General features: G+C 39.9%; 1 protein-coding gene across 1 annotated transcript in view; it reads right to left on the minus strand.

Annotated features, from left to right (window-relative positions):
* The window catches only part of txndc5 (thioredoxin domain containing 5), a 32,736-nt gene that overhangs the window by 3,864 nt on the left and 6,467 nt on the right, over positions 1–22,405 (minus strand). Inside the window, exons 3-9 of the mRNA XM_072570814.1 lie at positions 21,522–21,627; positions 16,183–16,279; positions 14,685–14,800; positions 11,327–11,413; positions 10,298–10,462; positions 6,654–6,736; positions 1,338–1,467 (exon numbers count right to left, since the gene is read on the minus strand). Coding sequence (XP_072426915.1) covers positions 1,338–1,467; positions 6,654–6,736; positions 10,298–10,462; positions 11,327–11,413; positions 14,685–14,800; positions 16,183–16,279; positions 21,522–21,627 — 784 coding nt within the window. The remainder of the gene's footprint in view (positions 1–1,337; positions 1,468–6,653; positions 6,737–10,297; positions 10,463–11,326; positions 11,414–14,684; positions 14,801–16,182; positions 16,280–21,521; positions 21,628–22,405) is intronic.

Genomic DNA, 22,405 nt, shown 5'->3' on the forward strand with positions numbered 1-22,405 from the left:
GCCCCCAATTTAGTGTTGAATTAAAAATGTTTGCTTGACTACATAAAATGAAGCTGGTTCTCTTTTGCTTCATCAGATTTTATGGTAATTGTCAGATAGCATGGAGCACAGTCTGACTGAGTTATCACTACCCTTTATTTAGTAAGATGTTCTTATAGGATTTATGATTAAACAGAAGTTTCTGTGATCTTTTCTTTAAATATTAGAAACTGAGTAGTGTATAATATCCTGGAGAATTAACTGATATCCCAATGTTACCCAGAACTACTGCACTTTCACCAAAATAACTGTTTCTCCTTTTCACTTAGTTTCCACCTTGAACACCAGCAGTACAACGCTAACAAATTGGCACAAAAGTAAGTGTCTCTATTGGCTTAATAAACATAGGACAAGACCTCCCCGACAGAGACAAAGCACTAAGACAGCTTGCAAACAAGTTATTTTTCAGGGATGTTTTGGGTTCTAGAGGGATATGTTCTAGTTTTTTGAATGAAAGGAAAAGAAAGAAACGTTACAAGACAGGAAGCCCTCTCTGCACTAACTCTTCAAATGGGCAATACAACATTCTCCTGCCTTTCCATTGTAATTACTCATTCTCTCTCTCTCTCTCTCTCTCTTTCTCTTTTAGTTAAGGCTAATTTCTTTCTGAATGCATCAATTGAACTTGTTTCCAAGACTCTTGGCCAGTGCATTTCACACCCTACCCATTCACTGCATGAGAAAAGTCTTTGTCATTTTGTTTATTTTGTCATTTACTTTAAATATTCATGATCCTTTTAGGAGTAGGAACAGTGAATTCTGTACGGGCCCCTCATGATTTCTGAATGTGCCTATCAAATTTCCTCTGTACCTTCTCTAAGGAAAATAGTCCTAACTTCAATCTAATTTCACATCTGAGGCTCCTCACTCCTGGAACCAAAACGTTCACAAGGAGGAAGATGACAGGGAAGAGGACTGTCATCTTACAATATTGTCCATATAGTTTCAAACCAAAAAGCATTGATTCACTCCCTACTTCTGAGTAGCAATTAACAATTCAATGGCAGCCTGTACTAGACCTGATGTTTTATATGCAATAGACTATCAGTGAGCAGGTCTTACTGATTGATAGTCTTCATGGCACTGAACAGTATCCCCAACCAGTGTATGAAAGTTAGCCTTGACTACCTTGTATTTTACAGCATTTGCTAATGTATCTCAAAATCAAATAAAGCTTATAATGTTTTCCAAAACTCTGATTTCAACATTGCTGCTTTGAACTACATGGAAACTTTCCTTTCACATTTTTCCACCATTTACTAGTTTTCAACATCTCTGGGTAATAGTTTTGTACTCACCGAGAACTGGTTGCAGAGGGAGCGCTGTTGAGTACAGTCCACTTCTGCGATTTTGATATCACTTAAACCAGGAAACTCCTGCTTGGCAAGTTCCTCCCAGGTCGGTGCCAAACTCTTACAATGGCCACACCTGTTGATACAAATAGTGTGTGGGGCTTATGGCTGCAGTACTTAGTGTTGAAGTATGAACCTTCTGCCAAGTGCTTAGCTTTTACTGTGAATTAGTGAGGTTTGGAGGGCCCTGAAAGTATTGACACTGCTCCAAGGCACCTGCAACATCTTTTTCCCAAAAGAAACAGTTCACCCACAGCAGAAGAGAAATCCTAACAAATGCAAAAACATTACTTCAAGGATCGTACTGAATTCTCTGATCTGTGAGAAATTATCTTACAGGGAACCCTTGTGAAAACCTGCACTGAAAAAATGTAGAGGTACTGATGATGATCAAAATGCTGGAATTCAGTTATTTGTCTCACTGGTCAAGATGCTGCATTGCACTCCGGAGAAGATTTAACCGTCCGGCAGCTTCAGCAGAAAACTGCTTTATTCAGAGACTTTGTTGTCATTTGGTCAACATTTATTGTATATACTGATGCAAAAATCTAATTTTTTAAAACTACTTTTAAATTTATGGGAGGACTATTACATGGATACTTTAAGGGCAGAAATTCATCCTACAGTCCAAAATACTGTAGTATCATTAGCAGAAGCCTGCTTGATCTCTAAATGAATAAAAGGGTAAGAAAAGCAAATTACAATAATTTGATGGTGCACTGTCGTGCAGTTGGCTTAAAGTTCAAAATCCCATCCTTATGACTACATTCCCCAAGTGCCACAGGGGAATGGGGCTCAGGTGAGCTACACACAAGGGGAAATGGTCACTGGACTTTGACCGGATGTGTCTTAAACCTTTGTGCCAAATTGGTGAATTTTATGAAAAAAAATCATTTCCTCACAGTAATGTTTACATACAAGATAATACATTGCCTCACAAATGTTGATCTGTTATCGATGAAGAACTAAGGTCAACTTCAATACGAGATGTGGAAAATTCCAGATTTTTCTGGCCAAAATAGGGGGTCAACTTTTACTCGAGGGCACACAGTATTGGAGGGCCAAATTCTCGCTCAATACGATTGAGCGTCACATTTATGAAATACATAGGCTGCTCAGAAGACGGATGCCAATGCCATTGAGATTAGCAGCAGCTGGTGTGCAATCATGGTCTCCCATACTTCTTACTGTTGCAGTTTACCTCGTAGTGATTACAAATGGTGTTTATGGGAAAGTATGTGGGGATTCTGCTGAGAGATTGCTAGGCCATATCATTGAGAATCAAAGTTTCTCAAGTCTTGCAATTACACCGAAGCTTACAAATCAAGTCTGTGACTCTGCAGTTGTGGGGGACTGCAATATCTTTGTCAATATTTGCCTTCACGGGTAGAATTAAACAATGTCCTGGTAGCTCGAGAATAGCACTGCACTAGCGTCTGAGGTATCAGTGCTCCCCCAGTAATTACCAGTGAAAGGAAATAACTGGCTAGTCAGTCAGTGTTTGCAGGATGTTGCTGGAGCTTCCAGCAGGATCTTTAGACTCTGTTCATGATTCTTCATAAGATGATCTATATCAGCTCCAAGGATACAATTAAGTACATGTGGAAGAGTTATTGGACCTTTTTCAAACAAGAGACAGATCTGGCATCATTTCACTTGAAATCCAGAAAGTACCACGAAACAGCATGCTTCTCTGTGTATTTATGTCATGCACGGTGCATTTTTCTGCTGTCAGAGTACTTTTAGCTTAAATATGTGACTCCAATTTCCCATCTTGCTTTAACCTTTTTAACATGTGAAGTGATTATGTATCTTTTGATGAAAAGTCACTGGATTCAAAACTTTTGGCTCAGCTTTCTCCCCACAGATGCCACCAGACCTGTTGAGTCTCACCAGCAATTTCTGTTTTTGTCCTGGTTATTTATAGGACCTCATAGAAAAGTTTAGAACAAAAACTGTACCATTCTCTCCATGAGTCAGGGGAATGATATAAAGAGAAAAACTTGCTGTGCCTAACAGCCTACATTCAAGAAATGATTTGGGGTTTTTTTAATATTGTTAATTATAAAGAAGAACAGGTTGGTCAAAGTAACTATAAAAGGTAAGTGTAACATTAGGCAGACAATGAGGGAACATAAAGTAACAGTTAGAAGTTTGGTTAAAAACTTGTCAACTGAAAAGAGTGGTGTGTAATGAAAACTTTTATTATTCTTTGCAGCACGTCTCATTGCCATTGTACTACTGGTTCTCCTTTCTGTCACCCTCACAGTCCAACTTGCACACAGCTCCTGCCAATACTTAACTGCCTGCCAAGGGAGTGCTCTCAACCATGGAATGCTGGATTAACTGAGCAGTTCCAGGTGGAGATTTTCTGGCTCAAAGACAGAAGTGGATCCCACAGTGGGGAAAGGGAGTGGGAGGGGGGGTCTATAATACGATCCCAATAAGATAGGCTGTACAGGATGTGAAGTTTAGAAGCATGAGGGGTCACTTGACTGAAATATCAGAGTGGTCTTCACAAAGTGGACATGGGAAGGATGTCTCCTTTTGTGGTTAAGTGGTGGCACAGTGGTTAGCACTGCTGCCTCACAGGGCCAAGGTCAGGCAACTGTCTGTGTGGAGTTTGTACATTCTCCTAGTGTCTGCATGGGTTTCCCTCACAGTCCAAAGATGTGCAGCTGAGGTGAATTGGCCATGCTAAATTGTCCATAGTGTTAGGCGCATTAGTCAGAGGGAAATGGGTTACTCTTTGGAGGGGTGGGGTGGACTGGTTGGGCTGAAGGGCCTGTTTCCATGCTGTAGGGAATCAAATCTAAACTAGGGGGACTGTTTTAAAATTGAGAGTTGACTTTGAGGACAGGTGAAATGTTTGTTTTCCCTGAGAACTGTATGCAACTTTGGAACGGTCTGCCTCAGAAGGTGGTGGAAGAGAGATCACAGAATATCTTTAAGGCAGCAATTAACTCCCAACCAAACCAGAATCCAAGGTTACTAGGGGTAGATTGAAACAAACAGATCAGTGATGTTAGTGAATGCCAGAGCAGGCCTGAGAGTCCAAATGGTCTACCTCTGCCTTGATTTCATATGTTCTTAGTCATCAAATCTCTTTCTCTTCATATCTACCTTTTGTGTTGTCATCATCCTTATGAAAGTAATTTAAAAAGGCAGAAGGAGGCTACAAAATGATATAGATAGGTTATATGAGTGGGCAAAGACTGATCAAGTGAAGTATGTGGGAAAATGTGAAATGGTCCATTTCAGCAGGAAGAATAATTAAGAAGCATACAAATTAAATCATGAGAGGATGCAGGTCTCTGAAATACAGAATGCTAGCACACAAATCACAGTATGCAGATACAGCAATTAATTAGGGAATCTTGTAGAATGTTATTGTTTATTATAAGTGAATTTAATATAAAATTAGGGAGCAATGCTCCAATTTTACAATGCATTGGTGAGAGCACATTTGGACCACTGTATGTAATATTGGTTTTCTCTATTTAAGGATGGATATAAATGCATTGGCAATGGTTCAGAGAAGGTTTACTAGACCAATACCTGGAATGGGGATGATCAGATTGGCTAGGCTTTTATCCACTAGATGTATAAGAATGACCTTGACAAGGTAGGAGAATCTAGAACTGAGCATCACAGTTTTAAAACAAATGGGGTTGCCCTTTCAAAACAGATTAGCAATTCCCGCACCACCCCCCCCATACCCCCTTCTCTGCTTCACAGCAGATTGAGTGTCTTTGCAACTTTCTTCCTCAAAGGCTAATGGAAGTAGAGTGATTAACAGATTTTTAAGAAACAGATAGATAGATTCTTGATAAACATGGGGTTGAAAGGCTATCTATCTATCAGAGGTAGGCAGGAATGGGGCAATCAAATCAACCAAGAACTTATTTCATGGTGGAACAAACTCCGGGGCCCAGGAAGACTTACTGCTGCTCCTAAATTGCATGTTTGAAGGCTGAAGGTCTCCAGTTAGGAATTCAAACAAGTTCTTCTCAGCTCCTTGCCATTCCAAGCAGAGCAAATTTAGTTGGAATGCACAAAGAAAGGGTAGATTGTATAGTTTAAGCAGTGTTCCCCACCTTCAAGCCAGTTCTGTATCCAAATAAAACAAAAGAAGAACAAAAGCTTTACAGCCCATGAAGAGGCCCTTCTAGCCCTCCAAGCCAGAGCTGATCCAAATGTACTGCCTAATCCCATCGGTCAATTCCTAAGCATCCGTATCCCTCTGCTTCCCCACCTACTCCTGCATTTGTCCAGACGCATCTTAAATGAATTTACTGTGTCTGCTTCTACCACCTCTGCTGGCAACGCATTCCAAATGCCCACCACCCTCTGTGTGAAGTACTTGCCACGTGTATCCCCCTTAAACTTTCCACCTCTCACCTTGAAAGCGTGTCCTTGTTATTAAATCCTTCACCCTGGGAAAAAGCTGGTCTCAATCCACCCTGTCTATACCCTTCATGATTTTGTAAATCTCAATCAGGTTCCCCCCTCAATCTCCTTTTATCCTAATTAAAATAAACCTAACCGACCCAAATCTTTCTTCATAGCTTGCACCTTCCATACCAGGCAACATCCTCGTAAACCTTCTCTGCACACTCTCCAAAGCGTCCACATTCTTTTGGTAATGTGGCGACCAGAACTGTACACAGTATTCTAAATGCAGCCAAACCAATGTCTTGTATGTTGGCTAGTTCTCCCTGCATTCCATGAGGTCTAACCTCTTTAGTCAAAACATACATCATTTCCTTGCTCAATAATGAAAACCAAGCACTAAAGATTCAGTTGTTCACTTGGGATCTTCCTTTTAACCCTCTTCTGCTGTGGCAGGAAAATAAGCAGCAACTGGAAACCCTGGCTTTAGAGAAAGTGTACTTCCTCAGCTTGGTTACACTTTCATCTTTGAGAGAACAATCCTTTACAAATGTGAGACATTTCCTAAGAGAGAAGCCACTGCCAGTGTAGCATCCCTCTCCCACGATTCACAGAGCATTTTCATAATACCACACCACACGTTCTCGTCAGAGATGTCTCTTCAGTGGGATATCATCAACAACATTTAATTTTGGCTCCTTTTCACCTCCCACAGTGAAAAGGTATTCCCTACAGCTGCTATGAAACATAACAAGAGTGGGTCCTCGCCCACACACGGATTAGAGCTCTGAATAAACTTAACCTGTTTGATCCTTTTGACCCAGCCTACGTTCCCTTCACTAATAACTGCTAAATGAACACATTACTTACCAGGGTGCAAAAAACTTCACAAATGTCAGCCCTGTGGCTATGGTCTGTTCAAAATCACGTTCAGTCAGGATGAGCACACTGTACTGCAATAAGTGGGGGAAATAAAAAGAACTAGTTAGTTTGACTGTAAAGTATAGACAGCATGACATTAAGGTTAAAGAAGATTTAAGTCTCTTCTGTTCCTTCCCATTAAAGGTCGGCAGTGGCATAACTGAGGCTGGACCAGATGGTGGGTTGAGAAACCTTCACAATTCATCATTTTCATCCACAAAGTTAGCCTGTAGTTTCCCCTCCCACTGTGAAGCGAGATGGCTCATTTTTACATTAAGTAGGTAAAGTCTTTTTCACAGAAAAAAATCCCCCAAAGGAATAAAATATTTACATAAATCTTTAAAAAGCACTTCCTGATATCTAGTCTTTGAGGTTGTTCCACCCAACCTTCATGCATCTTATTTCTCTAATGCATTTATTTAGTGTTTTCACAAGATTGCTTCTAATTCTTGTCTATGGAAGAAATGCAAATCTATTAACTGCAGATATAGACCAGGCAAGGTGATTTGAGCCAGAGATATCTTCGAACGAAGCTCAAAGCTTTTCCTTTGAAAAGCTATTGTCGCATGAACACAATAATTCAATACTTATTCATGAATACCATCAGTCAACCTAAATCTGCAAACTTTCTCCAACCAAAAATTAACCCAACCAGATTAACTAAAGATAGGTATCAACTTTGTTCTGAATCTAGATACAAGTGCTTATACAGCTTAGTGAGCAGCTTAGACTGATAAAACATTGTTAAGTGACTGAATAAATCAGTACTGAAGAATTCAAATCCCCCAACTTCAGGGCAAAAACCAATTAAAAATACATTTCTATACCACAGAGTCAGAGATGTACAGCACAGAAACAGACCCTTCAGTCCAACTCGTCCACGCCGACCAGATATCCCAACCTAATCTAGTCCCATTTGCTTTGGCCCATATCGCTCTCCATCATTCCTATTCATATACCCATCCAGATGCCTTTAAAATGCTGTAACTGTACCAGCCTCCACCACTTCCTCTGGCAGCTCATTCCATACACGTACCACCCTCTGCGTGAAAAAGTTGCCCCGTAGGACTCTTATATCTTTCCCCTCTCACCCTAAACCTATGCCCTCTAGTTCTGGACTCCCCGACCCCAAGGAAAAGAATTTGCCTTTTTACCCTATCCATGCCAATCAATTTTGTAAACCTTTATAAGGTCACCCTTCAACCTCCAAAGCTCCAGGAAAAAGAGCCCCACCCTGTTCAGCCTCTCTCAATAGTTCAAATCCTCGAACCCTGGCAACATCCTTGTAAATCTTTTCTGAACCCTTTCAAGTTTCACAACATCTTTCCAATAGGAAGTAGACCAGAATTGGTTAGGCCACTGTTGGAATATTGGGTGCAAAGTCCTGTACAGCCGCAACATGTCCTCCCAACTCCTGTACTCAATATTCTGACTAATAAAGGAAAGCATACCAAATGCCTTCTTCACTATCCTATCTACCTGCGATTCCACTTTCAAGAAACGATGAATCCGCGCTCCAAGGTCTCTTTGTTCAGCAGCACTCCCTAGGACCTGACGATTACGTGCTAAGTCCTGCTAAGATTTGCTTTCCCAAAATGCAGCACCTCGCATTTATCCGAATTAAACTCCATCTGCCACTTCTCAGCCCATTGGCCCATCTAATCAAGATCCTGTTGTAATCTAAGGTAACCTTCTTTGCTGTCCACTACACCTCCAATTTTGGAGTCATCTGCAAACTTAATAACAATACCTCTTATGCTCACATCCGAATCATTTATATAAATGACGAAAAGTAGTGGACCCAGCACCAATCCTTGTGGCACTCCACTGGTCACTGGTCACAGGCCTCCAGTCTGAAAGGCAACCCTCCTCCACCACCACCACCAACACCATGTCTCCTACCTTCAAACCAGTTCTGTATCTGAATGGCTAGTTCTCCATCTGAATGGCTAGTTCTCCCTGTATTCCATGAGATCTAACCTTGCTAACCAGTCTCCCATGTGGAATATTGTCGAACGCCTAACTGAAGTCCATATAGATCATGTCCATTGCTTTGCCCTCATTAGTTCTCTTTATTACTTCTTTAAAAAACGTTAATCAAGTTTGAGAGACATGAAGTCCCAAGCACAAAGCCATGTTGACCATCGTGAATCAGTCCTTGCCTTTCCAAATACTTGTACATCCTGTCCCTCAGGATTCACTCCAATAACTTGCCCACCACTGTGGTCAGGCTCACTGGTCTGTAGTTCCCTGGCTTGTCCTTACCCCCTTTCTTAAATAGTGGCACCACATTAGAGAACTTCCAATCTTCTGGCACCTCACCTGTGACTATCCATGACACAAATATCTCAGCGTAGGGCCCAGCAAACACTTCCCTAGCTTCCCACAGTTCTAGGGTACACCTGATCAGGTCCTGGGGATTTAACTGCTTTTATGCATTTCATGACTTCCAGCATCTCCTCCTCCTCTGTAATATGGACATTTTTCAACATGTCACTATCCCTTTCCCCAATTCTATAACTTCCATATCTTTCTCCACAGTAAACACTGATGCAAATTACTTGTTTAGTATTTCCCCCATGCCCTGCAGTTCCACACAAAGGCTGCCTTGCTGATCTTTGAAGGGCCCTATTCTCTCCCCCTCCCCCCCCCCCCCCCCCCCCCCCCCCCCACCGAGTTACCCTCTTGTCCTTAATGTACTTATAACAACTCCTTGGATTCTCCTTAACCCTATATGCCAAATCTAATGTCCTCTTTTTGCCCTCCTGATTTGACTCTTAAGTATACTACTGCCTTTATACTCTAAAGATTCACCTGATCTCTCCTGTCTACACCTGACATATGCTTCCTTCTTTTCCTTAACTAAAACTTCAACTTCTTTAGTCTTCCAGCATTCCCTATACCTACCAGCCTTTCCTTTCACCATAACAGGAGTCTTTGGACAGTTGTTATTTCACTTCTGAAGGCTTCCCATTTTCCAGCAATCCCTTTACCTATGAACATCTGCCCCCAATCAGCTTTTGAAAATTCTTGCCTGATACCAGTAAAATTAACCTTCCTCCAATTTAGAACTTCAACTTTTAGATCTGGTCTAACCTTTTCCATCACTAGTTTAAAAGTAATAGAATTATGGTCAATGGCCCCAAAGTGCTTCCCCACTGACACCTCAGTCACCTGGCCTGTCTGATTTCCCAACAGTAGGTACATCCACATATTGAATCAGAACATTTTCTTGTACACACTTAACAAATTCCTCTTCATCTAAACCCTTAACACTATGGCAGTCCCAGTCCATGTTTGTAAAGTTAAAATCCCCTATCATAACCACCATGTTATTCTTAACAGTAACCGAGATCTCCTTACAAATTTGTTTCTCAATTTCCTGCTGACTGTGGGGGAGGGGTGCAGGTGCGCGGGTTCTATAATACAATCCCAATAAGATGGTCATCCCTTTCTTATTTCTCACTTCCACCCAAAGTAACTTCCCTGGATGTATTCCCAGGAATATCCTCCAGAAGTACAGCAGTAATGCTATCCCTTATCAAAAATTCCACTTCCCCACCACCTGAAACCATTTTAAATAACTTAAATACCTGTTCCTTCTCCTCCTCCTCCTCCTCCTCCTCTTCAGATTGATCCTCTTCCTCGGAATCTTCATCAGTTTCCTGATCTTCTTCAGCAGGATCAGCTGCCTTTAACTGGGAATCAACATATTCCTGCAAAGAGTCCAGATCCCTCTTTCCCTTGTATTGATCAACCTGAAAAAAGGTGACAATGTGGAATTCATTTGAACATTCAGAGAGAGATGTTACAGTTCAAAGCTACATTTCCCACTTTTCACAACAGTGTAGTACAAAGAGTAGAATATCCAAAAAGAGATGGTCACAGTCAAAAAGGAGCCCCACTTTTCTCCGTGCGATTCCTTTTCCTCTAGTTATTCTAAGCAAGCTGTCTGGACATCTTATGACACACCTCTGGGCAGGTGGGTCTTGAATCTGGGCCTTATGATCTAAAAGGTAGGGACACTACCACTGCTACAAGACTGTCCTTTCATCATTATACTCATTTGTGCCCACACCACACATTTGGATTCATAGTTCTTGCTGGAGTGAGGGACAGAGATGAGGAGAAACTACTTCACCCAGAGAGTGGTGGCTGTGTGGAATGCTCTGCCCCAGAGGGCAGTGGAGGCCCAGTCTCTGGATTCATTTAAGAAAGAATTGGATAGAGCTCTTAAAGATAGTGGAGTCAAGGGTTATGGAGATAAGGCTGGAACAGGATACTGATTGGGAATGATCAGACATGATCATATTGAATGGCGGTGCAGGCTCGAAGGGCTGAATGGCCTACTCCTGCATCTATTGTCTATTATCTAGAAGATTTAAATCTGTTCACATCACTGCAGACAGGTTTTCTCACGATGAATAGGCTTTGGCTACCAATTGTGCACACTGTAAACCTGACTAATGATTAAATCCTCAAACCATCATAATTCCTACAGTTTAGCGAAATTCCACAATTATTCCAAGTACATGAAAAAGAGTACAATATTGGACCAATCAAGGAGGAGGAAGGGGATGAGAAATTCAGCAAACGTGATTTAAAGTAAAAACAATACTAGCCTTTTCCCCATCCTTGAACCACAGGAGGGTTGGGTATCCACGTACTTGGTTCTGAGAGCACAGCTGCTGGTGAGCGGTGCAATCAACCTGGAATTAGATTACAAGACGTTTAGTATTAAAGGGAAAGGCTGCAGTCAAAACGTGAAAACATTTTCAGAACATTTGACATCTCAAAGCTAATTCTGATGATTTATTGCACACCAATTAGCCAGTGAGCTTCCTTTATTAAAGATTTCTTGAAATTTTGATATGCAAGTCATTTCAGCAAGAATATTTGAGTAGAAGGTCAGGCAGTCTGTGGGCTGGACCAATGGCCTAGTTTATGGTTCCAAAATATATTGAAGCAACATTCTTAAGAGCACATATTGCAATCCTTTTCACCCAGTCACACTGCTCAATGCAGGAGCCAATTATAGATTGTAAAGGGTGTCCCACTCGACCTCAGATCCAAGAAATTTCCTGAGAGGGCACTTGCCTCTCACCATTATCAATCCTGGCATGAAGCTGCAATCCTTGATTGTCCAGACCACTAAGGTTTAGTGACAACCCTCGAGGACATTGAGAGAAAAGAGTCTCCAAAATAATTGGAGATATTAAATCACTATGATTTTCACAATCAAATTTGTAGTAGAGCAAAGGTTTTATTTTCCGGCCCTATGGGACCAAGATCAAATATTCCAGATAGTCAAGACGTCCGTGTAACTAATGTAAAAGCACACACTAAGTAGTAGAAATGTAATGTCATAGAGATGTACAACACGGAAACAGATCCTTTGGTCCAACTTGTCCATGCCAACCAGATATCCCAACCTAATCTAGTCCCACCTGTCCGCACCTGGTCCATATTCCTCCAAACCCTTCCTATTCATATACCCATCCAGATGCCTTTTAAATGTTGCAATTGTACCAGCCTCTACCACCCACTGCATAAAAATATTGCCCCTTAGGTCTCTTTTATACCTTTCCCCTCTCGCCCTAAACCTATGCCCTTTAGTTCTGGACTCCCCAACCCAGGGAAAAGACCTTGTCTATTTACCCTATCCATGCCCCTCATCTTTTTTTTAAATAAACCTCTATAAGGTCACCCCCTCGGCCTCCAACGCAAACAGCAAAGGCAGTAACTGGGCAGATTCACTGCTGTGTCAGTTAACAGTGTGGGTTTCTTTTGCTCTCTCCTGCACTGACCTCACTTTGTGCTTCCTTTGACTGTTCCACTCTTTTAAAACTGCTGTTGTTTTGACTTTTTTTCCCCCAAAATTCCAAAACAATGCAACAGCATATAAAACAGTCATTGCTGTTCCTGGAATTCAAGGAAATCACCTCCAACACATAAAATACCTCAAAAGAAAAGCTGTTACAGCCAGAAACTTTTCCCATCCGCCATCTTGGATTAAATAATGCAGGGAGTTTACACATTACTGTTATACTTTATTTAAATAAAAATGAAACATTGCCTTAAATGAAAAAACTCATGGGCAGAGCCTTCTCATCAGATCCTCAACTACTTGGACATCATAGTAGACCACGGTATTTAGAGTAATTGACTCAAAATTTAGTCAACCGTTGTTGTTCAATCAAATAGCCGCATGAAATAACAAGTATATTTACATTGAGGTAAACAGGTTACAAAAGCTATGATAACTGTATAGAATGATATAGTAACCGTCGCAGTGTTTGAGGTATATAATTTTTTTGGTTTAATCAAGAATGCCAGTTTAGATTAGATTGCTTACAGTGTGGAAACAGGCCCTTCGGCCCAACAAGTCCACACTGACCCTCCGAAGAGCAACCCACCCAGACCCATTCCTGTACATTTACCCCTTTGCCTAACACTACGGGCAATTTAGCGTGGCTAATTCACTTAACCTGCACATTTTTTGGACTATGGAAGGAAACTGGAGCACCTGGAGGAAACCCACGCAGACACAAGGAGAATGTGCAAACTCCACACAGACAGTTGCCAGAGGTGGGAATTGGCGCTATGAGGCAGCAGTGCTAACCACTGTGCCACCCTCATAAGGTGTTGGTTAAAACAATGTTTTCTGTATACAGTTAACACTGCTCTAACACTCTGGGCAACTAAATCACTGAATCGATTAACTAAATCACAGACAGTTCTGTTCTGAAAATGATGTGGAGATGCCAGTGTTAGACTGGGTAGAGTAGAGTAGAGTAGATTTTTTGGCATTTCTACCATATACAACTGATACAGTAAAAACGAGACAGCATTTCTCCAGACCAAAAGGTGCTACATGGATAGCACAAACTACACGATCATATAGAGGGCAGCATAAAGTGTGCAGAAAGTGCAAAACACACAAATTACAGTGTAATAAAAATGATAATTAATGGACGTTGTTCTAGCAACAATTAGAGTTGCGCAAAGAATTTCAAATGAAACAAAAACAAAAGTCCGATCATAAAAAGTTAAGGAGCTTGATGGCTTGGGGGGGGGGGGGAAGAAACTGTCACACAGTCTGGCCGTGAGAGACAGAATGCTCTGGTATCTTCTGCCAGATGGCAGGAGGGAGAAGAGTTTGAGTGAGGAGTGTACCGTTTCTTCCACAATGCTCTTAGCTTTTTGGATACAGCGTGTGGCGTAAATGTCTGTAATTGAGGGGAGAGAGACCTGAAATGATCTTCTCAGCTGTCCTGACTATTCGTTGTAGTGTCTTTACAATCAGAGGCGGTGCAATTCTCTAACCAAACAATGGTGCAGCTTTGTCCAATAAGGTGGACAAAGTTAAAAATCATACAACACCAGGTTATAGTCCAACGGGTTTATTTGGAAGTACAAGCTTTCGAAGCATTGCTCCATCATCAGGCAGTTATCTGCTGGACTATAACCTGGCATTGTGTGATTTTTAGCTTCTAGAACAGGCATTGTGCTGAGTGCAAATCAAGATTCAGTAATCAATCACACCACCTTTTCAGCATTGCAGGATTTTGCCAACCACAATGGTATAACAAAGCTCTTATTAAATATTCCACAAATCAGTGGCAAGAGTTTAAAATAAAAAAGCCCCCTCTCAAATGTTGTTGCAAGTCAGGGATTTCTTCCAATACTCACAGCTCCTGAGGTAAAGTTTGCAACCAGTATTGAACACAGCAGATCATCATGGATATTGCTCTCCCTCATCCCATCTATTTCTAGATCTCAATAATTATGTTAAATGACATTCTAGTATTCAAAGAGGTGGAAAACAAACTGTCCCCGTAACACATGCTTACCAAGAGCCAAGCAGCTATGTCAAATCCTGGGGATCTACAGTATACAGAGTCACTCACTCCACTAGTAAAGCAGGCTCTTTAAAACACTTCCAGCTCGAATATTTCCTGTTATCTTGGATGTTCTCACCTTGGCAATTTTCACATTGTCGGAATGCTCAAACATTGTTGCCAGTTGTTCCCATGCTGGAGCCAGAGCTTTGCAGTGCCCACACCACGGAGCAAAGAATTTGATAAAATGAAAACCTGTTCAAAGATATTTTAAAAACCACATGTTACAGAAATGTTTTTGAAAATAAAGGGAGGCTACACAGAAAAGTCTACACATTATTCCCAAAAATTCAGGAAAGGATGACTACTCCCAACAGACAAGTGCTACCAACAGAAGCAGAGGCAATCTTACTAGAAATTAAATTTTCTCTTTATTTTCACCAGCTCCTTTGACAGATCATGCCTGAGCTGATGGCTATCTATCATCAGCATTTCTGTACTAATTGACAGGTCAGAGGCTTCTTGATCCAAACACTTTCATGTAACTCAACAAAGTACGGAGGGGAATTAGCCTGACTTTCACCAGATTCCCTTGTATTAGACAGACAAACTTCACAGCAGGAATCATATATTCCCATACTCCTTCAAACCATCAGCACAATTCAATCGATCATGATTTTATCAAGTTTGTCAATGGATAATACTCTCAAGTGCAGTGGTTAGCTTTACAAAAGGTTATAAAATGTAGGAAGCAGTTTGATGTTACCATTAACTTAATGAAACTAATAAAACTCTTCCTGTGATGGCCCTACCATTGTTAAAAAGGAAAGCCACATTTTTAAATTATCACTACAGGTGCAAAAACAAAACAAAAAGCCACTTCCTTTAAAAAGAGGAACTAAAACTCCAGGCTTTACATTTTGAAAAACACATGCCGTATTCATTTATTACAGTATTTTTATAATTATTGGGATGACAGCATTGCTGGAAAGTGTATCATTTGTTACCATCCATGACTGCCCTAGAAAGGTTAGTAGTAAGCTGTCTTCTTGAACCACTGCAGTCCATGTGGCACAGACACACCCACAGTGCTGTTAAGTTCTTTTTTTTAAGCTTTTCTGTGACCATTTTGATACAGTTGAATGGCTTGCCTGGTCATTTCAATGTGGTTGACTCAAGACTACCCATTATCATGGGTTTGGACTCACGTCAGACTAGGTAAGGACAGCTGATTTCCTTCCCAAAAGGACATCTATGAAGCACATGGGTTTTTGCAGCAATGCAGTAGTTTCAAGATCATAGTCAATTGAGAAAATATTAATCAATCAAATTTAAATTTTTCCCCAAGGACAAAAACAGGGTCAAGTAGGACTTCATCAGGACAGAACAGTTCTGAACATAAGTCATATTTAACTTGAAATGTTGACTGTGCTTCTCTCTCCATAGGTGCTGTTACATCTATTGAACATTGTTTTTATTTCAAATTCATGCATTCAACTTGTGTTGCTTTTGTCCACGAGATGAAGTTTTCTATGGAATTCTAATACTGATTAAAAGACCATGACTGAAGTTCCAGTACATACGGATCGAAAAAACACCAAATAACCAACCAAATATTGAACCTGGGGTAAACATACCTTGTGCAGTGTGAAGCTTGAAGTTATCAGCTGAGAGTTCATACAAGCCCTGCTTGGCTTCTGGGGCCGTGGGAGGTTCCTGCTCAGATTCGCTTTGCTATCAAAAGGAAGTAACAAGGTTTAAAAAAAGATTTAATTTCTCAGTTATAGAGGAAAAAAATAAGGATATTCCAAGTACATATTTACCAATAAGGATATTTCCCCAAAGGAAATACATCTTTGCCACATGGGACAACACATTCCTATAATTGGCCACATTACCTCCTTAATACTTTGATCAAAATACTTCTTCCCTTCCTGCAGAAAAGACTGGTGGGCAGCCATCTCCGATCATTTTCATGTACTGTACTTAATGACCTCCAGCTACAGGAGGTAATATCATATATCCCTTTTGTGAGGAGTAGCTCACTGAAGATTTAGTAGCCAACAGGCAAAAATGAAAACTTTATACAACCAAAAGGAACAAATCTGATTCTCAATAGCAGCAACTCATTGTCAAGACCAAAGCCCAGTGCTGCACCTCAAGCTTGGCCAATTTACAAATCCAGCTCCCACAAAACGCAGCAGACACCAATTCCTCGAGGGTGACAGGGTTGGGAAGCGAGAGAAAATGGATATATCAGATTCAGAAATGTGACCTTAGTGAAAAAGAGGTCACTTTTAATGTTTATGTATCAATAAGTTCATTTCAGTGATTAGCAGAATACTCCTGGATTATAAACCTGTGTGCTTGAATGGCATTTGAGAGAGAGTGAATCTTTTGCCTTACATTGTGTCAATTAAGCCTTGAGTAAATGTCTCACTACAACTACATGACTCAAAAATGTTATCCACGAGCAATGAGCGCTTAAATGGATAAAAATTTATTATGATACAAGCCACCTTTTATAGTTGGTGTGTGACATAAAGCATTCTTACAATCCCAAGACCATGCCTTGCTAACATCCTAGTGAAAACACCATAGCCTTGGGATTCCACAGGTGTTCCTCTTCAGGGCTTTCATACCTTTAAATATTTATGCTAGTGGTTACAAGTCCAAAGTCAATTACTTCAGCAGCAAATCCCCCAGCAGTTATCCCTTTTTAAAAATAGAACCCATGCAAATATTCAGCGAGTAGTACATTGGCACAGGCTTCAAAGTGACCACAGCCCATCTCTTTTCACTGTGTAGCAAAGCTGAACAAGTTTGGGCAACTGGCTGAAGGCATTTCAAAATAATAGAGGTTATAATTTCAGGTATCAAATCAAACGCTTCAAATATTAACCCTAGTCCTACTGTAAAACTCTCATATCTAAGGCAGAAAGGAGAATGCAATCATCTCAGCTGACATATTTGTCAGTATTAAGGGCATACGGCACTCATACGGCACTCAGATTTTGCAGACATTAAATAATCACTCCTTTTGCCCCCTTAGAGTGCATAAAAAATCCCAGGGGTCTAGTGAAGAATTTGTTTTGAAATCCATTACATCAACATAACTGGAAGAAGGGTCAGCTCTGAAGGAGGGTTGCTGGACTCAAATTGTTAACTCTGTTTTCTTTCCACAGAGGAGTTTCTCCAGCAATTCTGTTTTTGTTTCGGAGCTTCAGCATCCACAGTTGCTTGTTTTATATAACGAGAAGAGGTTAGCTGGTTATTTCCACACTGCTGTTTGTTGGACGTGCTATACACAAATGGTTATCATATTTCCAACTGGTTAAAAGTGACCAGCCTCCAAAATTGTTTCATATTCTTCTTCTGATTTTGGATATGCAGTCAAGCTGAACTATCTAAAGACATTATGTGGACGTGACAGATCAAAGGACATCACTTATCATTCTCCATGTCACATGTACCATTGAAACTGAACCAGTGGCATCTGGTTCAGAATGTGTTCTTCTGTTCCGTCCTATAATTTTCTAGCCTTTAAAACAATTGGGCAGAAAACCACAGGGTGTAATTCCACAGGATTGAAAATTTGAAAGAAGAGAGTTACAGTAAGACACCTCTTTAAACATTGTATAGCTTTGGGAGGATTAATCTGCATTGCATGTAAAAAGACATCAGAAAACTTCCCATTACAACAGATGAAATTTTAAAACAACCAATACTTGTTTCATGTATGACCAATGCAAATAACAAGGCCAATTTTGGCATTTCTTATAATGAAGATGGCAACTCTTGCTGGGGTACAGTTACAAACGGATATCAAATTAAAATTATGAGGATAAACTTGGCTTGCATTTTACAGAGCCCAGCAGGGTGAGTTTGTATCTGACAGATGAAGGACTACAATAGGAAGTCCAGGACGAAAAGGCAGTATCTTAAAATTAGAGTTAGACCATCTAGGAGAAAACTCAGGGAGGAATTCTTTATGTTAGATGCAGTTAAAATCTGGAACTTGCCACCACCAAACTTTGTGGATGAAAGAACAATCAAATATTTCAAAACAGATGTATAGATTTTTAAAACTATGAGAGATTAAATGGACAATCAATGGAGTGGAGGCATAGATTTGCAAAAATCTCTTCTGTCCTATTTTCCAAACAGTATCTAACCCAAGCAGCTACTTATACCAAGTGCCTATACAGGGAATGCCAATGAGTTATTCAACACTGGAGTCATCACTGACAGACAAATACCTGTCCACACTAAATGTTTACAACCTTTCTATTCTACAATTTCTGAAGGCTATTTTAATACAGCAAAAACCAAAGTTGGGCACAACAACAGCCGTCAATGCAAAACCAAAACTCTGTTATTCAAATGCCGTCATGGCAATTCCTGTGTTCACTCAATATGACCTTAAAGGATAATTGATACATTTGCATTTTTCTCCCACAGCCATGCAAATGACCATCAGGACAATAGTCCCTTCCTATCTACTGCTCTTATGCAGCTTCTGAAAATAAGGAACTGATATCGAGACTTGACCAGCTACAGTATCAAATCACTACAATATTAGTAATCAGTCAAACTTCACTATGTACCCAGCAAACCTCCAATGTCAAGTTCAATCAAATACACAAAATCACACCAGCACACAATATGGGGAAACCCTAATTAATTTAAAATATTATTTTCTAAGTGCAAACTCGAGTTTATCCTTTTACAGAATTTTTTAATTAAATAAAAAAGAGCGTATGGCTATGGAAATGCATTTAGTTGTGCAGGGCTGGATGGATGGGAAAAGTAGCAACTAAGCTGGACAAAAAAAAAGTGTCCCAAGTGTGAAGGGGATTTGAATAATAACCTCTAAACAACATAATTTGTACTTCAGAGTCCAGGCCACAGGAATCGACCTGAATAGAGTGTAATTTGTGAATAGAAACCTAATGCTTCTCTTTTTATTGTGAATTCTTATGATCTATCCTGATGGCATCAATATCTCAATGATTTAATTCTCACGTGCATAATGGAAGAATCACAGTATTCACCATTTTCTTTAAAGCTGGTGGAAAAAAAAAAGAATAGAGAAAACAAGCTGAAGACATCCACATTTGTTCATTTGCGTGGATGCAAAAACCAATAGCTCTTTTTTAAATTCATAATTTATAATGATCTTTTTATATATTTTATAAAAACAAATTCTCAAAGGACTCTGACAGCACAAGCATTTTCTGTTCTCCAAACATTCCGATTACCATTTTGAAAACACACACCATTTCTGGTGTGTTAATCTACTGGCATCCTCTTCTCCATGAAATGTTTGGAAGATTTTTTTTAAGTAGAAAGACTAAACAGAAGTCAGTGGGGCATAAACAAACAAGGAGACAGTTCAAATAAGATCGTGTAAGGTAGAAAAGAAGAAATCAAATAGGAGAGAGAAACAGTTTTATTTTCTTCCTGTTCTTAGTTTTTTGGAAATGTTATTCAGCTGATGCCAAAGCACCACCAATCTCTGTTTAAAGATAACTTATAAATGAGGAGACTAGTATTATTCCAGCGAGACTAGTATTTGTTCTGGCTACTAATACGGGGAAAATCTAATTAATATTTAAAGAAAACAGCATTTCACACAATTTTCAGATTGGAATTGACTATATTTGTTGGAACCGAGATCACAGCAGTTACATTAAACCACCAAATATTTTCCGCATATTTACATGTATATAATTAAATAGTTTGAAGAGATTACAATAGAGTTATTCTGTGGTAGTGGCAAAACTAAAACTAAAAATATGACGATAGACAGTACAAAATCTTCTCTACATTGGCAAGACCAAATAAACTGGGTGACTGTTGTACTGAATATCTCCGTTTGAACTGCAAGTGTAACCCTGAGTTTCAGCTGTCATTTCAAATCTCGGTTATCCCCAGCCTGACCTTTCTGTCGTTGGCTTGCCACGTTGTTCCACTGAAGCTCCACACAAGCTCAAGCTGCCACACCTCCACTTTCAACTTTGGAACGCAACACTGAATATAACCATTTTAGATCATAACCTTTACACCATTTTGTTTCAAGTCCTTCTGTTGGTTTTGTTTTTCATGTCTCCTTCTTAATGCATTCAGATGGCGGCTATTCTTTCATTCATCTAGGCACATCTTTTGTTTCTAAACTCGTCCCATTAGCATTCTCTGACTTTTTCTGATGTGCAATATTTTGTCGTTCAATCTGCTTTGCCCTCCATACTAACACAGCTCTTCCCTTTTGTTCTTCTTTCCACTCCTTTTTCACATACTCTGAGTCCGTCAAATCTCTCATTTTCCTCAATTCTGATGCAAGGTCATAAATCCATAATGTTAAATCTCTCTCTCTGGCTATAGATATCGTGTGGCCATGATGACTTTTTTCTGTTCATAATTGAAAGTCTCTGCAGTATGCAAAAGCCACCAATTCCAATATGTACCTCTTGGAATGAGCATACAGAAGGAGGAGGCCTCTCAGCCTATCAGGCCTACACTACACACTGGTCTTTCACCACTGTAATGTCCATGTGCGTTTTTCCTTAATTTTTCAGGATAACCAATGCAAACTACTCTCACTATTAATGAAGTATGAATAGAAAATGAATGGAAACGCCAGGCTGAGTTGCTTTTGCACATATTATGTTTACATATCAATGCAAACCTGCTGTGAATTTCATTTATAATTTTTCTGCATTTCTCTGCAGAACCACCTAAGGAAGTTATTATTTATGGTGCAAAGAACAGCTTGCTTGGTGAAAGTAGGTTGTGAACACAGCTGGAAGTTTGTCAGTATACAAGGTTTACTTTAAAAAAAAAAGCCATGCAACCGTTTGACTACAAATGACCAGGAACAAACATGAAACATAAATTGCTACTTAGATTTCACAGCGACAGTCTTGGTTCTAAAACACTCCAGAGTTTGAGATTACAGTGACTTTCTAAGACTTACAGCAGGTTCAGCATTGAGGGTCTGAAGCATCCACGTCTCTAGTGACTGCAGGTCTCGGGGTCCCTGATATTTCACTGCTTCCTGGTCGGGTCTGAATAACTTCAGTCTAAAAAGGAAAATCAGAAAATGAGACTATTGGTCCACACAGCAATCAGATTATAGATCTAATATTAGGTTCAAAATGCTGTATAATTAAAAATAAATTAACTTTTTTTCTGAAAGCATCTTGCTAGATTAGAAGGACAAAAAATATTTACAATGATCAAGCAATTTTATTTTAAAGCATTGATGGGTGTGGTAGGCATGAATAAAGTTATGCTTTAGTTAGTTGGAGCTCACTATCATCATGAAAAAGCACCTTTTATTATATTTATTCATAAGATGGGTATAAGGTCCTGAGGGCAATTAACAGTCAACCATATTGTTGTGGCTCTACAGACCCATGCAGGCCAGACCAGGTGAAGGTGGCAGATTTACGACAATTGACAGCAGTTACATGGTCAGCGTTGGACTAGCTTTCAAATCCAGATATTTTATTGAATTCAGGTTTCTACATCTGCCATGATGGGATTTGAACTCATGCCCCCCCTGAACAGCAGCCTGGGGCTCTGGACTACTAGTCCAATTACATCACCAAATCTCCACCCCCCCCATAATGGAAATATTATTATTAAAATACACTTCCAAATTACAGGGAATGCCATCACCCCGAATTTACTGACAGTACAATGAATAAATACTTGTAGAAAACACTGCACTAATGTACTCAAGATCACATTTTAGGAGTTGGATCATTTGGTTTTATTATTTCTACAAATTTGGGTGTTGGGAACAAAATGCAGGAATAAAGATGTGTAATAATGGACTCCATATTATCCAGCATT

This window comes from Chiloscyllium punctatum, chromosome 5, assembly GCF_047496795.1.
Source record: "Chiloscyllium punctatum isolate Juve2018m chromosome 5, sChiPun1.3, whole genome shotgun sequence".
NCBI lineage: Eukaryota > Metazoa > Chordata > Chondrichthyes > Orectolobiformes > Hemiscylliidae > Chiloscyllium > Chiloscyllium punctatum.